Source organism: Chionomys nivalis, chromosome 19 (assembly GCF_950005125.1).
Source record: "Chionomys nivalis chromosome 19, mChiNiv1.1, whole genome shotgun sequence".
In the NCBI taxonomy this organism is placed as follows: domain Eukaryota; kingdom Metazoa; phylum Chordata; class Mammalia; order Rodentia; family Cricetidae; genus Chionomys; species Chionomys nivalis.
The window spans coordinates 47,916,944-47,936,688 of record NC_080104.1 but is presented as its reverse complement, the minus strand read 5'-3'; the positions used below and the strand labels follow the sequence as shown (position 1 = coordinate 47,936,688).

Sequence of the window (19,745 nt, the reverse complement as noted above, 5' to 3'; positions counted from 1 at the left end):
ATTTCTTTATTAACCATTGGTATTCACAGCATACAGAGGGGAATCCCATATTACCCCCCTTTTCTATCTAAATAAAAAGGAAGGTTTTAACACTGATATAGCAAGATTACATACAACAAAACAGGTATCAAACAAGAATCACAGTTACAACATTTATATCTACTTTATCTTTTATCATAACTAAGGAAAACTATAATTATAACTATCTATTCTTCAACTCCATCAAAGACCCCAAAAGGATATAATATTTCCTAAGTAAACAGGAAGTACATTGTAAGCTACTTCCAAAATTCTAGGATTGACAGAAACATCTTGCTGCCTGGACAGTTACCCTGTGTACCATTGGGGCATCCATTTTCAGCCTACAGGCCCATAGTATCCAATAATCTTTATCATGAAGCAGGAAATTTTAAGATCTGTTCTGCCTTGTAATGGCAAAGTCCATCAGTTGCTTTCTTCTATGTCCTGCAGAATGTCTGGCAGACTCTTTCATATAGCTGGAACACCAAAGGACCACCTCACCTTTTGGCAAGTTCATCAGTCATTTCTCTGTGGGTCCTGCATGTCCAGTTCTGGTGCGGGATAATTCTGTATTCTGTCAGTTATATTTTAAATAAATGCTGATTGGCCAGTAGCCAGGCAAGAAGAATAGGCGGGACAACCAGACAGAAAGTAGAGGTGGGGCAAGGAAAACAGGAGAATTCTGGGAAGAAGGAAGCTCTCTCTCCAGTCCTGTCCAGACACCAAAGAAACAGGATGTGACCTGCCCCACTGAAAAAGTTACCCAAGTGGCTAATCAACACCATAACAAGCCTCTTTGGTGCCCATCATCCTCTTGAAGTAGTTTGGTGCTGTCAGGAGCAGATGTTTTTCACTGTCATGAAAAGTCCTAAGTTCTTAAACATTTTAAATGCCATAGTCTGTAGTCTTTGAAAGGTTTGAAGAATGTCTATCCATCTTAAATACATCTCTATACCCTAGAAAATCTAACTAACATGACTACAAACTTGACTATTATAGATGACTATTAATCTATATTTCTTAATTATACATTACATTTTTAAATGAACTACACAAGCACAATACCTTAATCAAGATCAGAAATACATATACACAGTATAACAAAATTGACCTTAAATTTGTATCAATAAACCAAGATTCATACCCATGCAAATCTCTATAGCATATCCCCCCTTTAAATGTAAACAAACATTTATAGATAATATTTGGGAATTTGGGCATAGTTCTTTCCAAACTTCTTACTGCTTTTTGTTGGGCAAAGTGATTTTTAGGGGTGTTTACAGTGACCTTTTGGGGGTCTTGGTCAATAAAACCTCATTAGTCTGGAATTAATCCACAGGTTCTCATCTTCTGTGGAATAAAAAAGCAAAACCTCTTTTCCAAAGCAACATATCCTTAGACTCAAATTTTGGAATCAAGATACCTTTAAAATATATAGGTTTGTTTAGCTTAGCAGCTGATACAATAAAATGTTTCTTCGTACTTAGATCCTTCACAGTCAAAAAAATTTAAAGAAAACACAATAATATATAATCCAGACTCTCTGTATATATTCCATATTTACATGGCTTACTTTTCTTAATCTATTACCTTTTCTATCTGTTTAATATTTATTTTATTATCTTTACTCTTTTAACCTATGACTGTCTGTACTCTTTCATATTATATTTACTGTTTGTTTACTCTTTTTCTTCTCTCTTCCAAGCCTATGTACTTTTTAAAACACACTATCTCATCTAGAGGTCTTTTATGTCTGAATCTGTCCTATTGTGTATCTTTTCTGTCCAGGAGTGCTTCTTAAAATGCAAGACAGCTTGGCTAGGACTAAGGCTACTTTACCTTTTGGCTTGACCAAGTCCAACATGGTGGAGGTCTGTTCACTGCCTCTGAGAGCCATTCTCTCCACCTCAGATCCAGGGTTGGGTAGCAGCAGGTCTGGGTCTCCATTAAACAAATTGTAGCACTCTGTTCACAAACCCCATTTAAATGTTCCATAGCCGGACCTTCCCCCAAAAAGAGTCAGAGTTTGTGCTAGCAGAATGACCCAGGAAGCCATGGTTTTAAAACCATAAGGTTTTGTTTTTGTTTTTTGTTGTTGTTGTTTGGTTGTTTTTACTACCCCTGAATCAAGAAGACCTCTCTTAAAGGAACTGTGGCATGCCACCAGAAAACAGAGCAAGAAGCTGTGTTAAACTCTGGGTTTTGTGTGTGTGTTTCTAGAATTCCTCTTTAAGCTTTCTCAGGTTTTATGTGGATATAGTAGACCATGTTGGAGTACCAGTTCTGTAGTAAGAGGTCACTAGTTCATTTTCTGGCTGCCCTGACCTGAAATAATCACACAAAAACTACATTATTTACAATACTGTTTGGCCAGTAGCTTAAGTGTATTGCTAGCTAGCTCTTACATCTAGAATTAACCCATTTCTATTACCTTCCTTATATTTTACCACGAGGCTCGTGGCCTACCAGCAAGGTTTCAGCTGGCAGTTCACGTCTTTCCCTTCTGGTGCCTCCATGGCATCTCCTTGACTCCGCCTTCTTTCTCCCAGCTTTCAGTTTAGTTTTCCCCACCTAACTCTATTCTGCTCTGTGCAGGCCATAGACAGTTTCTTTACTAACCAATGGTATTCGCAGCATACAGAGGGGAATCCCACATCACTGGGGAGATGGATATAAGTGTGAGGACCAGCCTTTGATGGTCAGCAGCCTGGTGGATATGGCAGCCCACATCTATTGTCAGTGCATAGAGAATGGAGACAAGGGAATCCCTGAAACAGACTGGTTATCTAGATTAGTAGAATCTGTGAGTTCTGGGTTCCATTGAGAGAGCCTGTGTCAGGTAGGGAATGATCAAAGAAGATACCCAATGGCAACCTCAGGCTTCTACAGCCATGTTCAGAAATATATACACACATGAGTATTCACATACACACATCTGTGTGTCCACTCACATGCAAACACATATGCATACATACTATACACATACACAGGCAACAGGCAAAACACCATCATCCATCAATTCATACAAAATCTTATCTGTCAAAGACAGCTATCAAGGATAGACAAATCAGTGCGAATGAGATTATCTGCACTGTGTCACTCAGATGAGCACACACATACACAGGCAACAGGCAAAAACACCATCATCCTTAGACACAAGGCAGAGAGAGCAACCATTTTGCTGTGAGTCCAATAGCTGTACAGCTCCTGACATCACTAAGATAGAGAGGATGGGAGGAGGAGGAGGCCTGCGAAGGCAACAAAACAGAGTGTGGAGCAAGCCCGGGCCTGCGTAAAAATCCAGTAAGCAGCGACCAAAGAGCCGAGCTAGTCTATATTACTACAGAAAAGCACTGGATCCGCGCAACCTCCGTCTTGTGTAAACCGAGCAAAGGCCACTTAAAGTCAGTAACGTGGAACGTAACTTCTGTGACTGGAACAGAGACAGCCTAACGCCACTCCGAAGGACTTTATGGAAAACCAGCTGAGACACAATGGAAGCAGGAGGAGCCAGTCTAGGACTCCAGTAGCCACTGGGGGCGGAGCCCAGATTTCTAGAACATTCCAGCCTTGAATCAGGATATCATCTAATTATTCCAGAGATGCATTGAATACTAAATTGGCATAATTGCTAAATATAGGCAAAAGGGTTTTTTTTTAAATGAAAACTCCACGTGTAAGAACAACACTGTCCACAAAGCCCGACTTAGTCTTAATTACTAAGATTTCTTATCTGACGATAGAAAACTCCAGAGCCTTAGAGCTCCTTCAAGCCTGTTCTTTGCAGTTCATGACTGCCCCAGAGGCTTGCCATTCAAACACACCCGCTAGACAGAGTAAAGAGCTGAGCATGGAAAAGGAAGGGCCCGGGACTCCTGCTAAGCGAGTCTGCTTTTACAGTTACAGGCTCCAAAAAAGTGACCCAGGCAGTGACGTCTCCAACACAGGAACCTTTTCCTGCCAGCCTGGAGACAGCACCCCATACAATTAAGGAACCAGCTAGCCAGAGATTAAAAGGGCGAGTCAGGGAACCAGGGAGAGCTAAGCAGAAAGGCAGGGAGATATTTATAACTATGACAGCAAGTTTCCTAGTAAGAATTTATGAGCCTATCGGAGAAGAGGGAAGCACTCAGTCTATGAATTTTTTTTTTAAATCCAAAATGTAAACATCATGCCCTTGGCAAACTCTCTTTAGCTCAAAACGAAGGCTGAGGTTGACTAAAGCAAAAGGCTACATTTTCGTGGTCTCTTATTTCCTTGATGCGAAGGGTTACCGGCTGATTTACAACTTCCCGTGTTGTTTTTCAAATCTATATTTGTCAGCACATTTTTTAATGTCAGATTACTTAAAATAGACACGCCGGGTCTTCGCCGTCAGGAACAATAACATCCATTGACTTCTCTAACGCTACAAGTTTGAGAGAGCTTCACAAACATCCTAAATGTTTAGCCTCCCAAACGCCGTATTTCTAAATGGAATTCATTTCGCTGTGGTTTTAAGAAGTTGTTTTTGGGTTTTTTGGATCCCCCGCCCCCACAACCTTTCTGATGACTCTAGGCCTGGAGTTCCATGAGAACACTTTGAAGTTAAGTGAATTATGGCCGCTTCATCCTAATAGACTCGGTCTCCTCTTGCTCAAGGATTTTAAACAAAGTAACAGAAAGCACCCCCAGCCCCGCCCAAAAGACTAGAACCAAAGAGATTTAGTATTTTCCCATTGTAATTTCTCTTCTAACCACTATAATTTATTGTCTGCAATAATTTCTGCAAATTACAGGTAGTTAGCTGCTCAAGAAAAGAGAGAATATTCTAAAATTTGAAAACCATGAAATGGCTTTATCTGGCTATAAGCCCTCAGCAGGGCCAATGAAAATGGAGAAGATAAAAAAGTATAAAACCCAGACTTTAAGTTCACAACTGACAATTCAAAGCAGGCTTTCTCCTAAGATGATCGCTTAACTCATCTTTCTGACTCGGCAACCGAGAGTGCGGCTTAATCTCAAATCCTTAAAAAGATTACCTGATGTACTTTTTAAAATACTAAAACACTCAGAGATCATGCAGTGTACTCAAACAAAAATGCATGCATGACTTCAGTATTTCTGAAATATTTCCCAGTGTCCACGGGTCCCTATTGCGGACTGTAACACGGTCTGGTAAACAAGCATACTGCAGGTGGTCCAAAAACAATATTCTGAAAAATCACTCGGTGTTTCCCAGCTATTTATAACCGTGTTTTTGACTCTCCCCCTGAGGAAGTTGCCGGATAGTCAGTCTAAGAATCAAAAGTACAAAGCCAAATTTAGTACTTTCAAGATCACTGCTGCTTCGTCTTCACAAGAAAGCGCTCGCAAGGCCGCCTCGCACGGCCCGGATTCTTTACTTTTGATAAAAACGTGTGAAAGGGAACAAGTGAGATCTAGGCCACCACAGGCCACATTTGACACAGAAAAACAAAAGATAGACTGATAAATGAGGCAAGGGAGAGAATAAAATCCCCTTTATCTACTAAGCGAATGATTTGCTTCAGTTCTGATAATGTGAGACAGTTGTGAAATGCCTAATACTATCAAAGAGAGCGTTCCTGGGTCCAGGGAACTCACCCGATGAGGTGGCATCGGTTGTGTTTGCCAGACTGTCACTGATGGGAAGCACTGTGGAGAGCACATCCTACTGAGCTCACCAAGTGACCTGCGCAACGTTAACAAATACAGATAGCATGGACCCATGTCATCAAATATGGCTGCTGTAGTCTTGTCTCCCAGTGACCCCGTCGGCGAGATGATCTTTTGAATAATAACAGTAATTATAAATAATAATAAGGTTTAATAATACCTCCCCCTTTGAAGAACGCCCAGCATTTTTATCTGCATTATCTAATTTGTGCTTGAAACAATTCAATGTAGTAGCCAGGTAGCAATTATCATTACCCTCATTTTATAGATAAATAAACCGAGGCCCAGGGATTTTCTTCGCATCACACAATTAGGAACAGAGCCAAGCCCGGAGTCTATAATTCAGCTCTCTCCATCTTCCAGATTACTGTGTCCTCAGAAAATATCTGGGCATCCGAAGAACAGTTCTGCCCCTTAGGAAATGTTTGTGCTGGAGTCAGACCAAAACATCTTTTGCTTCTAAACTGCATTTATACTAGAGAAGGTAGGCCTTTTCTGATTCATTAGCAAGGGGCTGGCTGGCTGTGGTCATGATGAGAGGCACACCGGGGTTCTATCAAATGGTATCACTGGCCCCAGACAGAAGAATACTTGAAAACCCCAAAGCTCTCTAAAAGACTCTAGAATCGATTTAATTAATTAATATATATAAATTAATATATAATTTATAAATGTACATATATGTGTATATAATACACACACACACACACACATATATATATATATATATTTCAAACCTGAGTTAAACATGATCAAGTCAAGATACATTCATAAAAATGGGCCCAAGGTGTTAACTGGTGTACCCTAGCCAGATTGCAAATTGGCTTTCTGGGGCTTGCCAATTTAAATTCTTCCCTGCAGCTTCAGCTGGAGTGGGGCGTCTTCATTTCCTGCCCCGACTTGTTGTGCGGTGCTACCGGTCCCAGTTTAGGGTGATGAGCGTGCATGTGGATCTGCCGGTCCCGAAGCTCTGTTAAGTTATAAATGTTCAAACTACCAGTGTGCTGTGGGTAAAAATAGCACTCGCTATTAGATGTCAATTCATAGCCTGCGGGAGCCTGGCAACGTTTTGAACCTTTTCAAAATGTAAATACTGCATATTAAGCATAGGAGAGAAAAATTAATGGGCTGCTTCTGCAAAATCATTCCCAAATCAAAAACCACAAAAGAAGAGGAGCAGGAGGAGGAGGAAGAGGAGAAGGGGAAGAGGAGGAAGAAGAGGAGGAGGAGAAAGGCACTTCTAACAGAACTGCCATCTGCAGCAATGGGTAGAGTAAGAAGTTTGTGATGGCCAGAACACGAGAAGAAAACAAGTCTAGGAGTGGACTGAGGAACCTCTCTGATCATCTCAGCTTTTGATTTTCCCCTTTAATTTTCAGTTTATGGCTTCCTTGTGCCCTTGCAGGTGCTATTTGTATGCTACTATCTTGCACGTAGTATATCGTGGGCAACAGGACACCATTTTTTGTTGTTGTTATTGTTGTTGATTTTTTTTTCCAGAAGCACACAAGCACTTCTTCACTGGACTTGCAAATGAGTCATGCCTCTCCTGGGGGCGGGGGGGGGCAGTAGAAACTTTACAAGAATTGTTTTGTGCCTTTTCCCCTCAGCTCATGGTGGGGAAAGTTGGCAATCAAGTTCGCTTTTTGAAACTTTGACATATTTTAGTAAGTTCTGATTTACATATGAAGTCATCCTCCAACAATTCCAAACAAATGTCTTTTCAAAGCGAGTCTACTTCTTGCCTTTGGCTCACAGCAGAACTGAGTAGATTGTTCTTGCTTTTCAGCCACTCAAAATGGTGGAAAGTTGTAGGCTCAGCAGATCCTTTAACGTCACGGATCATCCAACGACAGATTTTAATAACTGCCAGTTCACCACCTTGAGGACTCTTGAATGGTACAAGCATAACCCACAAACCATTTGTGGTTTACCCATTCTCCAAAGATTCATTGCTAAACAGAAGCGGTGGGTGGGGGTCAGTACCTTTGGAAATGTTAGCTCAGAAAGTCTAGAATAGTGAAGAGGTGCCACAGCATGTACCACGTGACACCGTCACATGACTTCTCAGACACACGAAGATCTGGAGACGGAGTCTGATTTCCTATAAGCATATTTTCAGAGCCAAACTGACCCTCCAGAAGAGGTCAAAATTCCTAGCGTTTATTCCCATGGTAGACATCCAATTCGTATTGGAAACACACATTTCAAAAGATTTCTAGTGATTTCATTTGGCTCGCAAGTAAAGGGCTTACATTAGAACACACACAAAAAAAAGAAACAATTTTTGATGGTGGAGTTTTGTACTGATGAGTATTAAATTATGCCCAAAAGCCTGTGGTTTGCTATTCCTTAAATACCGTAGCACAAGTCAAGGAAAGCATGGATTACAAACCACCTTCAATAACACAAGTGCACACAAAGAACAATACACCCAGCTTCAGGTAATTTCCATGTAACAGATAACATCTGGGGGAAATGCAGAAAGTAAGTTATGCAAAACTAATTTGCAAGTGACCACATCTGTGGACGTTATTTATTGCATGTTCACTTAACAGTCCATTATTCTGTTTAGAACTCGCTTCTCTTCTTTATTAGAGCTTTTAACGTACTCACCTTGGTTCCAACGGCCTGCTCATAATCAGGGGGAAAAAAAGTCTAAGTGGCATTCACGTGGAGCAACGTGGCTGTTTTTATTATATCCGTTTGTGTGCAAGCATTCAGAAATGGCAAGAGAAACATTGATTGCTTTGCATCCAAAGTAATACTTAGGGGTGTTTGAATGTCAAGCAAAACCAGTCATTTGGCCAAATGGATGTGTGTATATATCAGAAAGTCCTACCTTTTTAGCTGAGCGTCAGGCCTGAGGCAAGTCTCTCTAAGCACTTCCCTTTGGTTCTCGGTCTGAATGGCATGGGTGCTAGTCTCTTGTGGAAAGGGGGTGCGGGTGAGAAGTGGCTAAATCCACACCAAACATGCTGTTTGTTGGTTTTGTTGCTGCTGTTTTATTTTTTACATATGCTTACTTTATCATTTTTCTGTTTCTATTTTCCCAGTTTTAAAAGGTAACACATTAAACTTCTGAGGGGGGAAATATGAGACAATTGCCATCCTACAGGAATGTATAAAAATAGTTATAAAACTGCCTTTATTTAATTTGCTTCAACTATTCGTAGACTTGAGGAAATTATAATGTTCTCTCAGAAAATCTAACTCAATAAAGCTGACCATGTCTCTCTGTTTTAAATAGATTTTATTGCAGAGCCAGTGATGTTGTAAAACATGAGGTTTTGTTAAAAAAAAAATACAAAGGCCTAATTGTATTTTTTAAAGAAAGTAGTACTGCATCAGACGGTTTTATTCAAGCATGTTTGCTGGCTCCGCGTGCTCACCAAAATTATTGATTCTAATTTCCCTTGGACTTGTTTTTTAAGGAAAGCGATCACTTTCCATAGAGAAAAATTCACTGTGATGATACTTGGGATCCTTTTGTTTATTTCAAACTCTGTATTTAAAACTGCACCTTCGTCTACTGCCTAGCACAGCTAAATTTAATTCTTCGTGAAAGAGAGAAACAGCTGTGGTTCGGTTCATTAACAGTATGCAGAACATGCAAAGAAAAGAAATTCTCACCCCCACTCCTGTGCATGAATTGAATCAATTTAATAGTTACATGAACTACACACATTAAAAAAATCAAGAGAAAGAAAACCTCAACTGTCAGCCGTAATTTCAGTTTCTGGGTATAAATGCAAGCTTCAGTCTATCAAAGAAAGGAATCATGGAACCAGAGATCCAAGTCTTCACGTGGGTGTTAGGGCACATGTGTGCATGCACGTGCACACAGATGCCTTAACACATTCATTCACACACACACACACACACATACACATACAAAATTACACACAAAATACATTCACATACATTGACTCATACACATATACATTCATACACATGCGCACATTGTATACACATACACACATGCATGCATATGTCCATCTAGACATAATCATATACATACACTCATATGCACATATATACATAGACACACACAGTTACACATTTACACAGACACATCACAAATACATACATATACACACTCTCACATACATACATACACACATACAAAGAGAGAGAGAGAGAGAACAAAGACAAAAAAAGAAATAAAGAAGAAAAGAGGGAGGAAGGGAAGAAGGAACAGAAGGAAGGAGGGAAGGAGGGATGGGCCTAAGCTGTTAAGGTTCTGGAGGACCTGAGTTCAATTCCAAGCAACCATATTAGGAGCCTCAAAACTCCCTGTAACCACAGCTCTATGGGGATATGATGAATTCTTCTGGCATCCAAGACACCCAAATACATACATACATACATACATACATACATACATACATACATACCCTTTAAAAGGAAATCTATCAATCAATCCAGACCACAGGGTTGTGGGAGAGAAAATGTAGGACTTGAACACAAACATCTGTTCGCATTTAAGTGTAGAATCTGCGGAGAACTGGGGCACCGGAGGGCAGATCGTGGGCTCTGCTTCACCAAATGGAGACCCTCTCTGGAAAGAATGTCAGTAGATGAGGGTGAACAGGCAGAAAGCCCCAGCCTGTGTGCCCACAGCACAGGAGCCATGTGGGTAACAGTGAAGGAGACAACCTTCTACCTCAATGAAAAGAAAACCATCCCCGCCCCACTCCCGCCCATCAGCACATGCTCAGAGCTTGCAGCCAGTCCCATCAGCTCCGATTCTTCTTTCCAGTGTCTCACTGGTCACCGGCACCCTGAAACACACCCTACCTTACATACACTCTCTTTCTCACCATGTATTAAAGTCCATGAATCCAAGCTAACACCCCCTTTTCTTCCATCATCGGATTCTCACGGGAGCTTCTTCATTTCTCCTGCAAGATTTCCGAGGCCACTGAAGTGTGATTCACCTCCATCTTGCCTGGGAAAGCAAAGAGCAATAGATTTGGGAGTTTGCAAACCAAGCCCGGGGTGGGGGCGGCAAATAACGGTGAGAAGATGGGGTTCCTTCGCCCCTCACTCGGCCAAAAGCAACAGCTTGTTCATGTTAAGAGAAGAAAGCCCCACTGCCCTGATGGCCCCTCAACATTCTGATGAATGGGGAGTTTACTCAAGATAAACAGCGGGACTGATGTCATCTAACAGAATAAAAATTAAATGCTTAGCAATAGCAATAATTTCCCAGGATGGCTACTTGATGACGTATTGCAGCTTACTGAAAACAGCAAAAGCGAAGAAGTCACTGCCCCAGGTTTTAACGCCACAGCTGTCACTAAGCAATTATCTGATCTTAGACCAGTCCCTTCAGCTCTTTATTGTGAATATCCTTGCTAACGTATATCTACAATTGAAGAACAATTTCTCATATGCTTGCAAAATAAATAAATAAATAACAATATAAATTCAGTCCAAATGCACCCACACGGGCAAAGCCAGGGAACAAATCTACCTCTAGCATGCTTCAAAGCCTCTAAAGGACAAACATGAATATTTAAATGATGGCACATAACACAGAGAACTTAAGAACGAATGTACAATTCTTTCATGGTTTTCCCCCCACCAGCATCCTTAGATGGTAATTAGGGGTGGGGTACGCTTTCCCAAAACTCTATCTTCAAATTTGTATGCTCAGGTCCAACTCTTGTGAGCACACCGGCGAGTGACCTAATCTCGGGGCTCCACTAACAGGCCCGTGAGAGTCTGCTATGTAAACTGGAACAAGTTACTGATTTATAGGGAGGTATGCGAAAGACATAAAAACCAGAACACTCAAGTAGGCTTGTCTTTGCAGATCAACTGAGATGGGAAATTAAATTATGGTCAAAAACATTGCTTGTTAGACATGGAATCAGGACAAGAGGAACTAATTAAATGACTCAGAGGTTTTAATGCTGTCAGTGCTCTCATCTCCTCTCTCACTCTACCTGGTGGTGGCTGGGTGGACCTTGCCAACACTGGCATCCATGGCTCTCCTTGCCCTTCATTGCCTTTGTTGACGGTCTTCCTCCAGTGCATTTACATCCCCTTGGTAAAGCTGTGGCAGCGGCTCACTGTGAAGTCTTGCTCTGCTATGAGTTCTCAGTGAGCCCCTCTGATGATTCACAGTGCTCAGGTTTTATAAGCACATTCTACTTCGAAGATTCTATTGTGTTCACTGCTCTGTTTCTCTCTCTCTCTCTCTCTCTCTCTCTCTCTCTCTCTCTCTCTCTCTCTGTGTGTGTGTGTGTTTGTGTGTTTTGTGTGTGGTGTGCATACACACACATGTAGCCACCTGCAAGTGGAAACCACAGGTCAAGTTTGCATGCTGCATTGCCCATCTCTCTTTCTTTTTTTGCGACAATGGAGCTTCCGATAATCCTCGGGACCCTCCTTTCTCTGCTTTCCCAGCACTGGGATAACAAGCACATACCGCCATGCTTGGCTTTTTTGTTTTGTTTTGTGTTTGTTTTTGTTTTAATATGGGTCCCAGGGATCCAACTCAGATCCTTGGTAAGGCCAACCCCATTACTGGGTTGCTGATAGCCACTTTGCTCATACCACAAGAGCATCGAGATCCTGCACCAGGCTGTTACTGGGTTTAGAAAACATGGAATCATCTGCCAGAAATGAAGAAGACAGATGCACTAGGGGTCTGAATCTTGGCTCTCTCCCTACAGAGAGTTATAAACAGGGGTGAGAGGCAGGGGCAGGACGCAGAGTATGGTGCAGATGAAGGAACCCTCAACCGCAGATGACACAAACGGTAAGGTGCCGCCAACGGTGAGCGAGAGACGGTGCTTGGAAAGCAGCGGGCAACGAAGAGGGCAATGATATCGGAGAGTTGAAGCAGATGGTACTTAAGTAAGATACCAGGTTTGGAAATACGCCAGTCCTGTGAAAGAAAGAGCTGGCTGCGGTGGTGCCCCTCAACCCAAGCTCTTCTTTTCCAGCAAACCATCGAAGTTGTCAAGCCTGCAGACCACCCTTTTCCAGCCCCACTGGAGGAAGGGATCTCCTTGGACATATTTTCAGCCTTCATAGAGCCATCGCCAACACCAGAGACTGAACGGAAGGTAGGCTTGATGTTGCCTTTCCTCGCCCTGCTAAGTAAGCATTATACGGGCACAAGGAGCAAAGAACCTCATGTTCTCCCATTGTCTTCACCTCTGACTTTTTCCTGGCCAACAGAAATATTCTCTTCAGAGTTAAATCACACACTGGCCTGATGATGGTGGTCAGGATTTTTGGCCTCCCCCCCCCAACCCAGGCTCCACCTTCCCAGGCCACAAAGTCTCTTGTAATCTCGCGATATGTGGTAACATACAATCAAAGTCTCCTTCCAGTTCACCATTGCTCCTGATAGGGTGGTAGAGGGTAGAAGTGAGGTTGCCTATTAGGCCCTGAGCACTCAAGTGCTCGCTGGAATGTGATTTACGTTCAATATCCGCCTGTGTTTATTTCCAATGTCTTAGGCGCTGGATCAAGAGGAAAGCCCGCTGGAGGCCCAGGCAGAGAGTGAGGCGGCAGAGGTGGATCCTTTAGTCGGTTTCACCATTGACGATGTAAAATCAGCCCTGGCTCGAGTGACAGATGAGGTTTTGTTGAACATTCAGGTACTGAGAATGGGCAGTGAACTCGGCACTCCGCCTGGTGAATCAGCCAGCGCCGTCTGCCCATCACTGTCTGCCCTGGCCAGGCAGTAGCAAGGTTTACGGCTTGCATTCTTTATCTTACAAGTCTACATAATCCTCAGATGAGTCTTCTGAAGTCAGTGAGATCACAAAAACAGATTTGCCGGCAGCACCTCGTGTACTGTGTGTTATCGGCTTGCAAAAATCTGTCGACACTGAAACCCCAGAAAAACAGCACGGTGAAGACTTTGAGCCCCATTACACTGTAAACAGGCCTTACGCAATAGTAGGTGACGCAGGCTTCCGAAGAGCGAGCACTGCCGATCAAACCATTGTATTTAGCTAAGTTACCTCGCTTGGTTTCAGGCTTGAAATTCATCCCGAACACTTCCCATTTTCACACATCACTAATTGTTAAGCCGTTGGCTAAGGTACCCTAAGAATGGGTAGTCGGTCCCATTTTGGGGCAGCTGCCCATCATCTCCCAAAGGATAACTTTGTGTTTAATAGTTCCCTATTCTGTCCAAGAAACAAATGGCTACTGTTACCTCCACGTAAAGACTTACAGGAATCCACGTGATTTTCTAAGCCAAATGCTTAAATAAAGCAAATTGCATGTTTTGAGAATTGACCACAAATCACCGCAACACTTAGGCATGTGAGGGGAAGATTTATCTGTTATCTGAACTTGGGACCATATATAAAAAGCACACTGTATTAATAACTAATTTGGGAAGCATAAAAGCTTAGGTTGTCCTAAGCATACCTTGTGGCTCGTTTAATCATCAAATGTTATTGCGAAATTTACACGAACATTTAATGATCTGGTGCCAACAGAATCGGCCAAAGTCCCAGGCTTAATAAGGGGTGTTTAGTGTTTACCAGAAATAGTGGAAGAACACGTTTTACACAAAGGACTATTGTTAAGAGCCCCGCGAATGTAATAGCTGGTTACTGTGTAGAAGGGCAGAGTGCAGCTGAATTAAGCTGAGTTCAGAACATACCTCCTTTTTAGATTTGATAACATTCCCTCTAAATATAGTTTATGTATAATCATGGCCCAGGGCTCCTTTGCAATCCCACAGCTCTGAAATTATTGCCGAGGAACTACTAGACAAGCAAGAGAATTGTTTGCGGGACCCACAATTGAAAACATCTTTCCCAAGCCCACGTTCCATGAAGGGAGCTGCACGATTTTAGCTGTCGACTGATGATTTTCTTGTCGAGTGCTAGAGTCTGCAACACCGGTAGCTCTCTTCAGACAGAAAGAATAGGATTGGTATTCAGGCTTGCTATCGTCCCATTAGCAAGAAGCCATCTGGAAGTTCAATAGTTTGTACACCTAAGTGCAATTAGGAACGGAGAGAACATGGACCAGAGGGGAGACACCCAGACCCTGTAGGTACTGTGAATGTCTCTGGACTGAGTGCCTCTAATCAGCTAAGGCCAAATTATTGCTGATTTCTTTTTCCAACAAAATGGCAAGATGCTGTAACTTTCTCCAGCGTCTCAAGATAGAAAACCACACTCTGTATTTTCTCTCTGTAATCCTGCTGACCTCCATCCAAGTGAAGAGGGAGCTGCTAGTGACCAAAGGGACCCAGACAGGTTGCCATTTGACTATGGTTGCCAGACTCAGCAGGCTCAGTAGGTGCTAGGAGCCTGGTCCCCCTTGCAGCTCCAGTGCCACCCAAGGAAGTCACCCATCTAACACCAGGCCCAGGCGACTTCCACTGTTAATACACCTGTGGCTCTGTGCTTTCCCAGTGTCAACCTTCCTCTTGGACAAATTCCAGGTTGGGTCCTTGCCCTGAGCCTCGCTTCAGTTTTTCCCTCGGTGTCAGACAGGCTAAGTTTCTTTCCACTTCGAAATGACCCTAGTTCTAAAAACTGCCACACCCCTTTCCAAAACCATGTGCCAATGGAGACTGGGCCCGTGCACCTGCCATGCGCACTTCATGCATCTTGTGCTCAGTGTTGGTGATTACTCTGTGATATTTTCTCCTCTTTATTTAAAGTCACACTGTCACTGCAGTTTCTGCAGAAAAGGTCAACAGAGAGTTCATATTCCGCTCCATTGTCTAGAAGCTACTTCTCTATTGTAACTCCAAACCGATATCAACTTCTCTAATACAGAACCTTCTGAAATGGAATATAAACCCTTAATTTTTTTATGTTCATCTACTTATTTTTCCATGATTCACCTCACAATTCTAGAGATTTATTGAGAATGAAGTTACCTTGGCTCTCGGATGTCAATTCAAATTACAGGAAATAGACCAAACATTTTAAGCCAATATAGTTTCGGTACTTTCATTTTAAAGATACATTCAAAATGAAATTAGTTCTGCCCTGAGTTGCATAATAAAAACAGCACCCAATGGAACAAACTTTAATATACTGAAAGAATAATATTCTAGAGAAGCAGAAATGTTAACCCTGGACTCTTGCATTAAATGTTGGTCGTTGGCCCTGATACAGCCAAGGAATAAACTAATGTTAGAGAAGGTGAGAATTTGCCATCCTGTCATTCATGATGTCTTAGGTCAGCTTTAAATTGTCCGGGTTAGAAAAGTTATCTGAGGTAGCGGTCCGTGAAAGGTACTGAACACGGGGCAGGGCTTCAGAATAGCTCCTAAAGGAGATAGAATCAGACCCAGCCCCGGTTGAAGGTAATGCATCTATTCAGCAGCATTGTGGGATTTTACAAGGATGACAGCAGCCACCGGGTCCAGGGAGGAGACACAGATTCCTTTCCTTCAGGCTCCTCTGGTTGTACCTAAACTAAAGCACCAACCATCAAGGTCTGATGCTCGGGATGCTTCCCTTCCTGCCAGTACTGTAGGCAGCTAGGCACACGCTGCCTTCCTTGATCTTCTCTTCAGAGCCCACATGGATGGTAATAAACACAAGGAGAGCTCCCAGATCCTTGTGAAGACGCTAGTGAGGATCCAGAGAGGACATGGCAGGTGACACCCTGCTATTGTCTCCTGGGAAACGTGAGGTGTTGGGTGGACATAAGTGAAAGACAAGCCTGCCGTCTGGCTAGAGCAACTCCTCCCCATCCGTTAGACCTGTGTCAAAATGATTTCTTCAGACGATTTCAACACCTCGATGGTGCAATATTTCATAAATGCATGTTCATTCGTAAGGTGAAATAATTTTTAATATTTCTCGATAATATATTAGTGAAGTGTATTGTGAAACCAGGAGCTGGGATTATGAATGCAAAACTAAAGTGCAATGTTAACTAACCCCTACTCACCACCTCATCTTCCAGTTAAAGACTAGGCAAAGTGGGCAAGTGACTTGTCCAAAGTGGCCCCGCCTAACCAGACCGTAGATGAGTTGATAGTACATAACCACATTCCTTTTAATTCTGCTAAAGTACCACACGGGAGTATCAGTGAAGAGGGTAACTGGAGGACCATTTCATCTCTTCCCTTGCCTCATCCACTCACCAATAACGAAGAAGAAAAAATGAAGACACCATAAGTCAAAAGATTATCAGGGGAAAAAAAAAAAAACTTTCAAAGCCCTGCCCTGTTCTGTACTCACAAAGCTCGTGAGTCTAGAATTGTTGACACCAACGTGACCTGCCAGAAATATCAACTCTTTCTGTGATGATAAAAACAAAATCTCATTAAAATGGTAATCAGGGGAAAAGGGAAAGCATTTCAAAATCACCCCTAACATTTACTTTCTTAAAAATTACATAAATACATAAAAATATTTTTAATCCTATCTGTCATAAAAACAGATAAAATAGTAGTGGTTTTTAATTTTCTCTATTTAAATTAAATAACAAAAGTTTCGCAGAAATACAGTTAATATGAAGATTTTAAATTGTGTCATATACTAAAATATTCTAGACTTTGACTCATGAGCACAAAGTACTCTCCAAACACATGTAGATGTCCCCGAGTCACACAAACAGTAACAACAAGCCTCCCAACTACCATCGTCCCTGCATGCAGCTGTATTATTCATCTGGATGGAAGGAAGGGTTTCCTGAGCTCCCAGCGTTGAGATACGCCAATACAATGAGGTGTATTTCTGGAATTGCGCAGGTAGCGATGTTAGTGTGCAGAATTATCACCACCAGAGGCTCAATGCCATCACAGCTGCCATGATTGCTAGAACCTGTCACCAATTGTTTATGAGTTTCTTTCTTTTTTTTTTTTTTTTGCTTTTGTACCAAAAAAATATTACAAAGTGGCATGCATGCAGGAATTGTAATGTATGATGAATACTCTTAATTATGAGAGCTGTCCTAATTATGAGATTATTTGTGTTATTATTTCACACACTGAAGCTTCCAGGAATGCCACTTAGAATGCATTAGAGGGAAGGCCAACACGAAGGGTGGAGGGGCCCACAGCGCTGCATCAGCTGAGCCCAGAGCAGTTACTCAGATTCGGCCCTTATTGGCAAATGTGTCTGGAAATGCAGGTCAGTCATCCTATCTTCCAACATGAGGCTGTGTGCAAAGATGGCTGTCCGAACACCACTTCCTGTCCATGGGAGACATGCTATACATTAGAAATGTGCAGAGAAATACGATCAAGCGTTATCGTATCCCCACAGGCTGGAGCACAGCTCTGTCTGCAAAACAGGAAGGTGTGTGAGGGATAATGTCTGTCTTTAGGCACTATAGTATGTCAAAACCACAAAGACAATGTGCAGCCAAAGATAGCTCCGTCATAACCACTTTTTTTTTTTTTTTTTTTTTTGATTGCCTCCACAGAACGAGATAAAGGAAAAACTGCAAGTCCAGGAAGAGGCCTTTAACGCACGAATAGAGAAACTGAAAAAGGCCTGAGGACTCGGAACAAGCAAAGTGATGCCGAACTTCAGAGAAACAGACAAAACTGGCCAGAATAATCGATTCTCTGGAGTGCTGTGTTGCATCCACGCAGCCGTGAAAGGAAAGCCCACTTTTCCTCATGCAGGCTGATTAGCAACGCGCTCTCCTGCCCCTCCTGTCCCACATCCACCTTTGAGTTTGCAGTGCCAAACACAGCTACACTGCTCGGTGTGGAAGAGTCTGGAGCGTCACATAGGAAAATATAATTCCTGTTAGGACAACCCTATGTTGTTTTGAGTAATAAACATTATTCCTCTTCTACGGGAATGAAACCAGTCTTTTGAAATAACCCCCCAAAAATGTAGAAAAATTAAGTTTTTACCATTTTGGGCTAGATGGCCTGTCACATTGGGGTAGCACTGTGAGGAGGGGCCACACCTTACTGTGATGGGCAGGCTTGCTAACAAGAGTCATCTGGTCATCCTGATCCTGGCGCGTACTGCAGGGCTGCTTTTGTTTTGTTGGTTGTTGGGTTTTTTTTTTTTTCTTATTTAACTCATTTGAGGTTCTTATTTAAACGTTTCAGTGTGAAACCAATTTTCTGAAATTATATAATGCAGTTCGAAGCATTTTAATTTATTCTGCACTGTTTTTGCTGTTTCTAATCTTGTTACCCTCCCAGGAGAACACATGACCTATATAAAAAGAAGCAATGTATAAATGATTATTAAAGGCCAATCTATATATAGATTGTAAAAATCTTAAATACAAATCAAACTCAGAGTTCCTAAAATTAACCATTGTAGTACAGTGGGATGATGGGTGCATGGGGGGGGCTTAGGAAAAAAACCCTCAAGCCTTTAAATACCCTTATGAAAGCACAATATCAAGATGAAAATAGCTGCGCGCCAGTGGCTTGTCCCTAGTTGGAAAGATTAATTAACCGCTACCTAGACCCTTTCCTATGTTCCTAGACTTAGGAATATTCTAGAATGAGGACACAACATTGCTGAAGGGAGAGAAATCCCTCAAGAATTTTTGAGGTGTGTGATTCTGAGTGACACTTAGTTGGATATGGGCAATGACCTTACTCTCTAAGTCAGAATCCAAGGGACCTCCCAGGACACGTTCTTCTGGGACAAAGGTAAAGCCCACAGCATTGCTACATCCTCCAGCTCCAGAAGAATTCTTAAGATAAAGGCTTGCCTGCTTCTCATGCAAGAGGCCAGGGACTGTATCCCCCACCCTCAGGCTCCTCTTCCTGCAGGAAACATGGAAGGCTGTAGGAGACCACCAGGAGGGTCCCTGGTCTGCATTCCCTTAGCTGTCTTTTCTCAAGAGACAGCAGTGGCTCTGAAGAAACCAAGGACAGGTAATAAAGAAGCTTCTAGAAAAGACCAAAGTGAGCGATCAATGCTTGGTCCAAGGGAGCAATCAATGATATGTAGTGGACCTAAAAGAATGTGTCCCTGAGCAAGGATGTCAAGATAGTTAGATACATACATAGATACATGGATGGATAGATAGATAGTAGATTATAGATAATATAGACAATATATAGATTGGATAGATAGATAGATAGATAGATAGATGATAGATAG

General features: G+C 42.2%; 1 protein-coding gene across 3 annotated transcripts in view; it reads left to right on the top strand.

Annotated features, from left to right (window-relative positions):
• Positions 1-18,807, top strand: part of Cabcoco1 (ciliary associated calcium binding coiled-coil 1) — a 97,119-nt gene extending 78,312 nt beyond the window's left edge. For 2 of the 3 annotated variants that reach the window (XM_057751440.1, XM_057751438.1), the window contains 3 exons: positions 12,657-12,779; positions 13,179-13,319; positions 18,085-18,807. In XM_057751440.1, the coding sequence (XP_057607423.1) occupies positions 12,657-12,779; positions 13,179-13,319; positions 18,085-18,159 (339 nt within the window). In that variant the 3' untranslated portion in view covers positions 18,160-18,807. The remainder of the gene's footprint in view (positions 1-12,656; positions 12,780-13,178; positions 13,320-18,084) is intronic. The other variant, XM_057751439.1, reaches the window with a different exon arrangement.
• Positions 18,808-19,745: the final 938 nt, after the last annotated feature.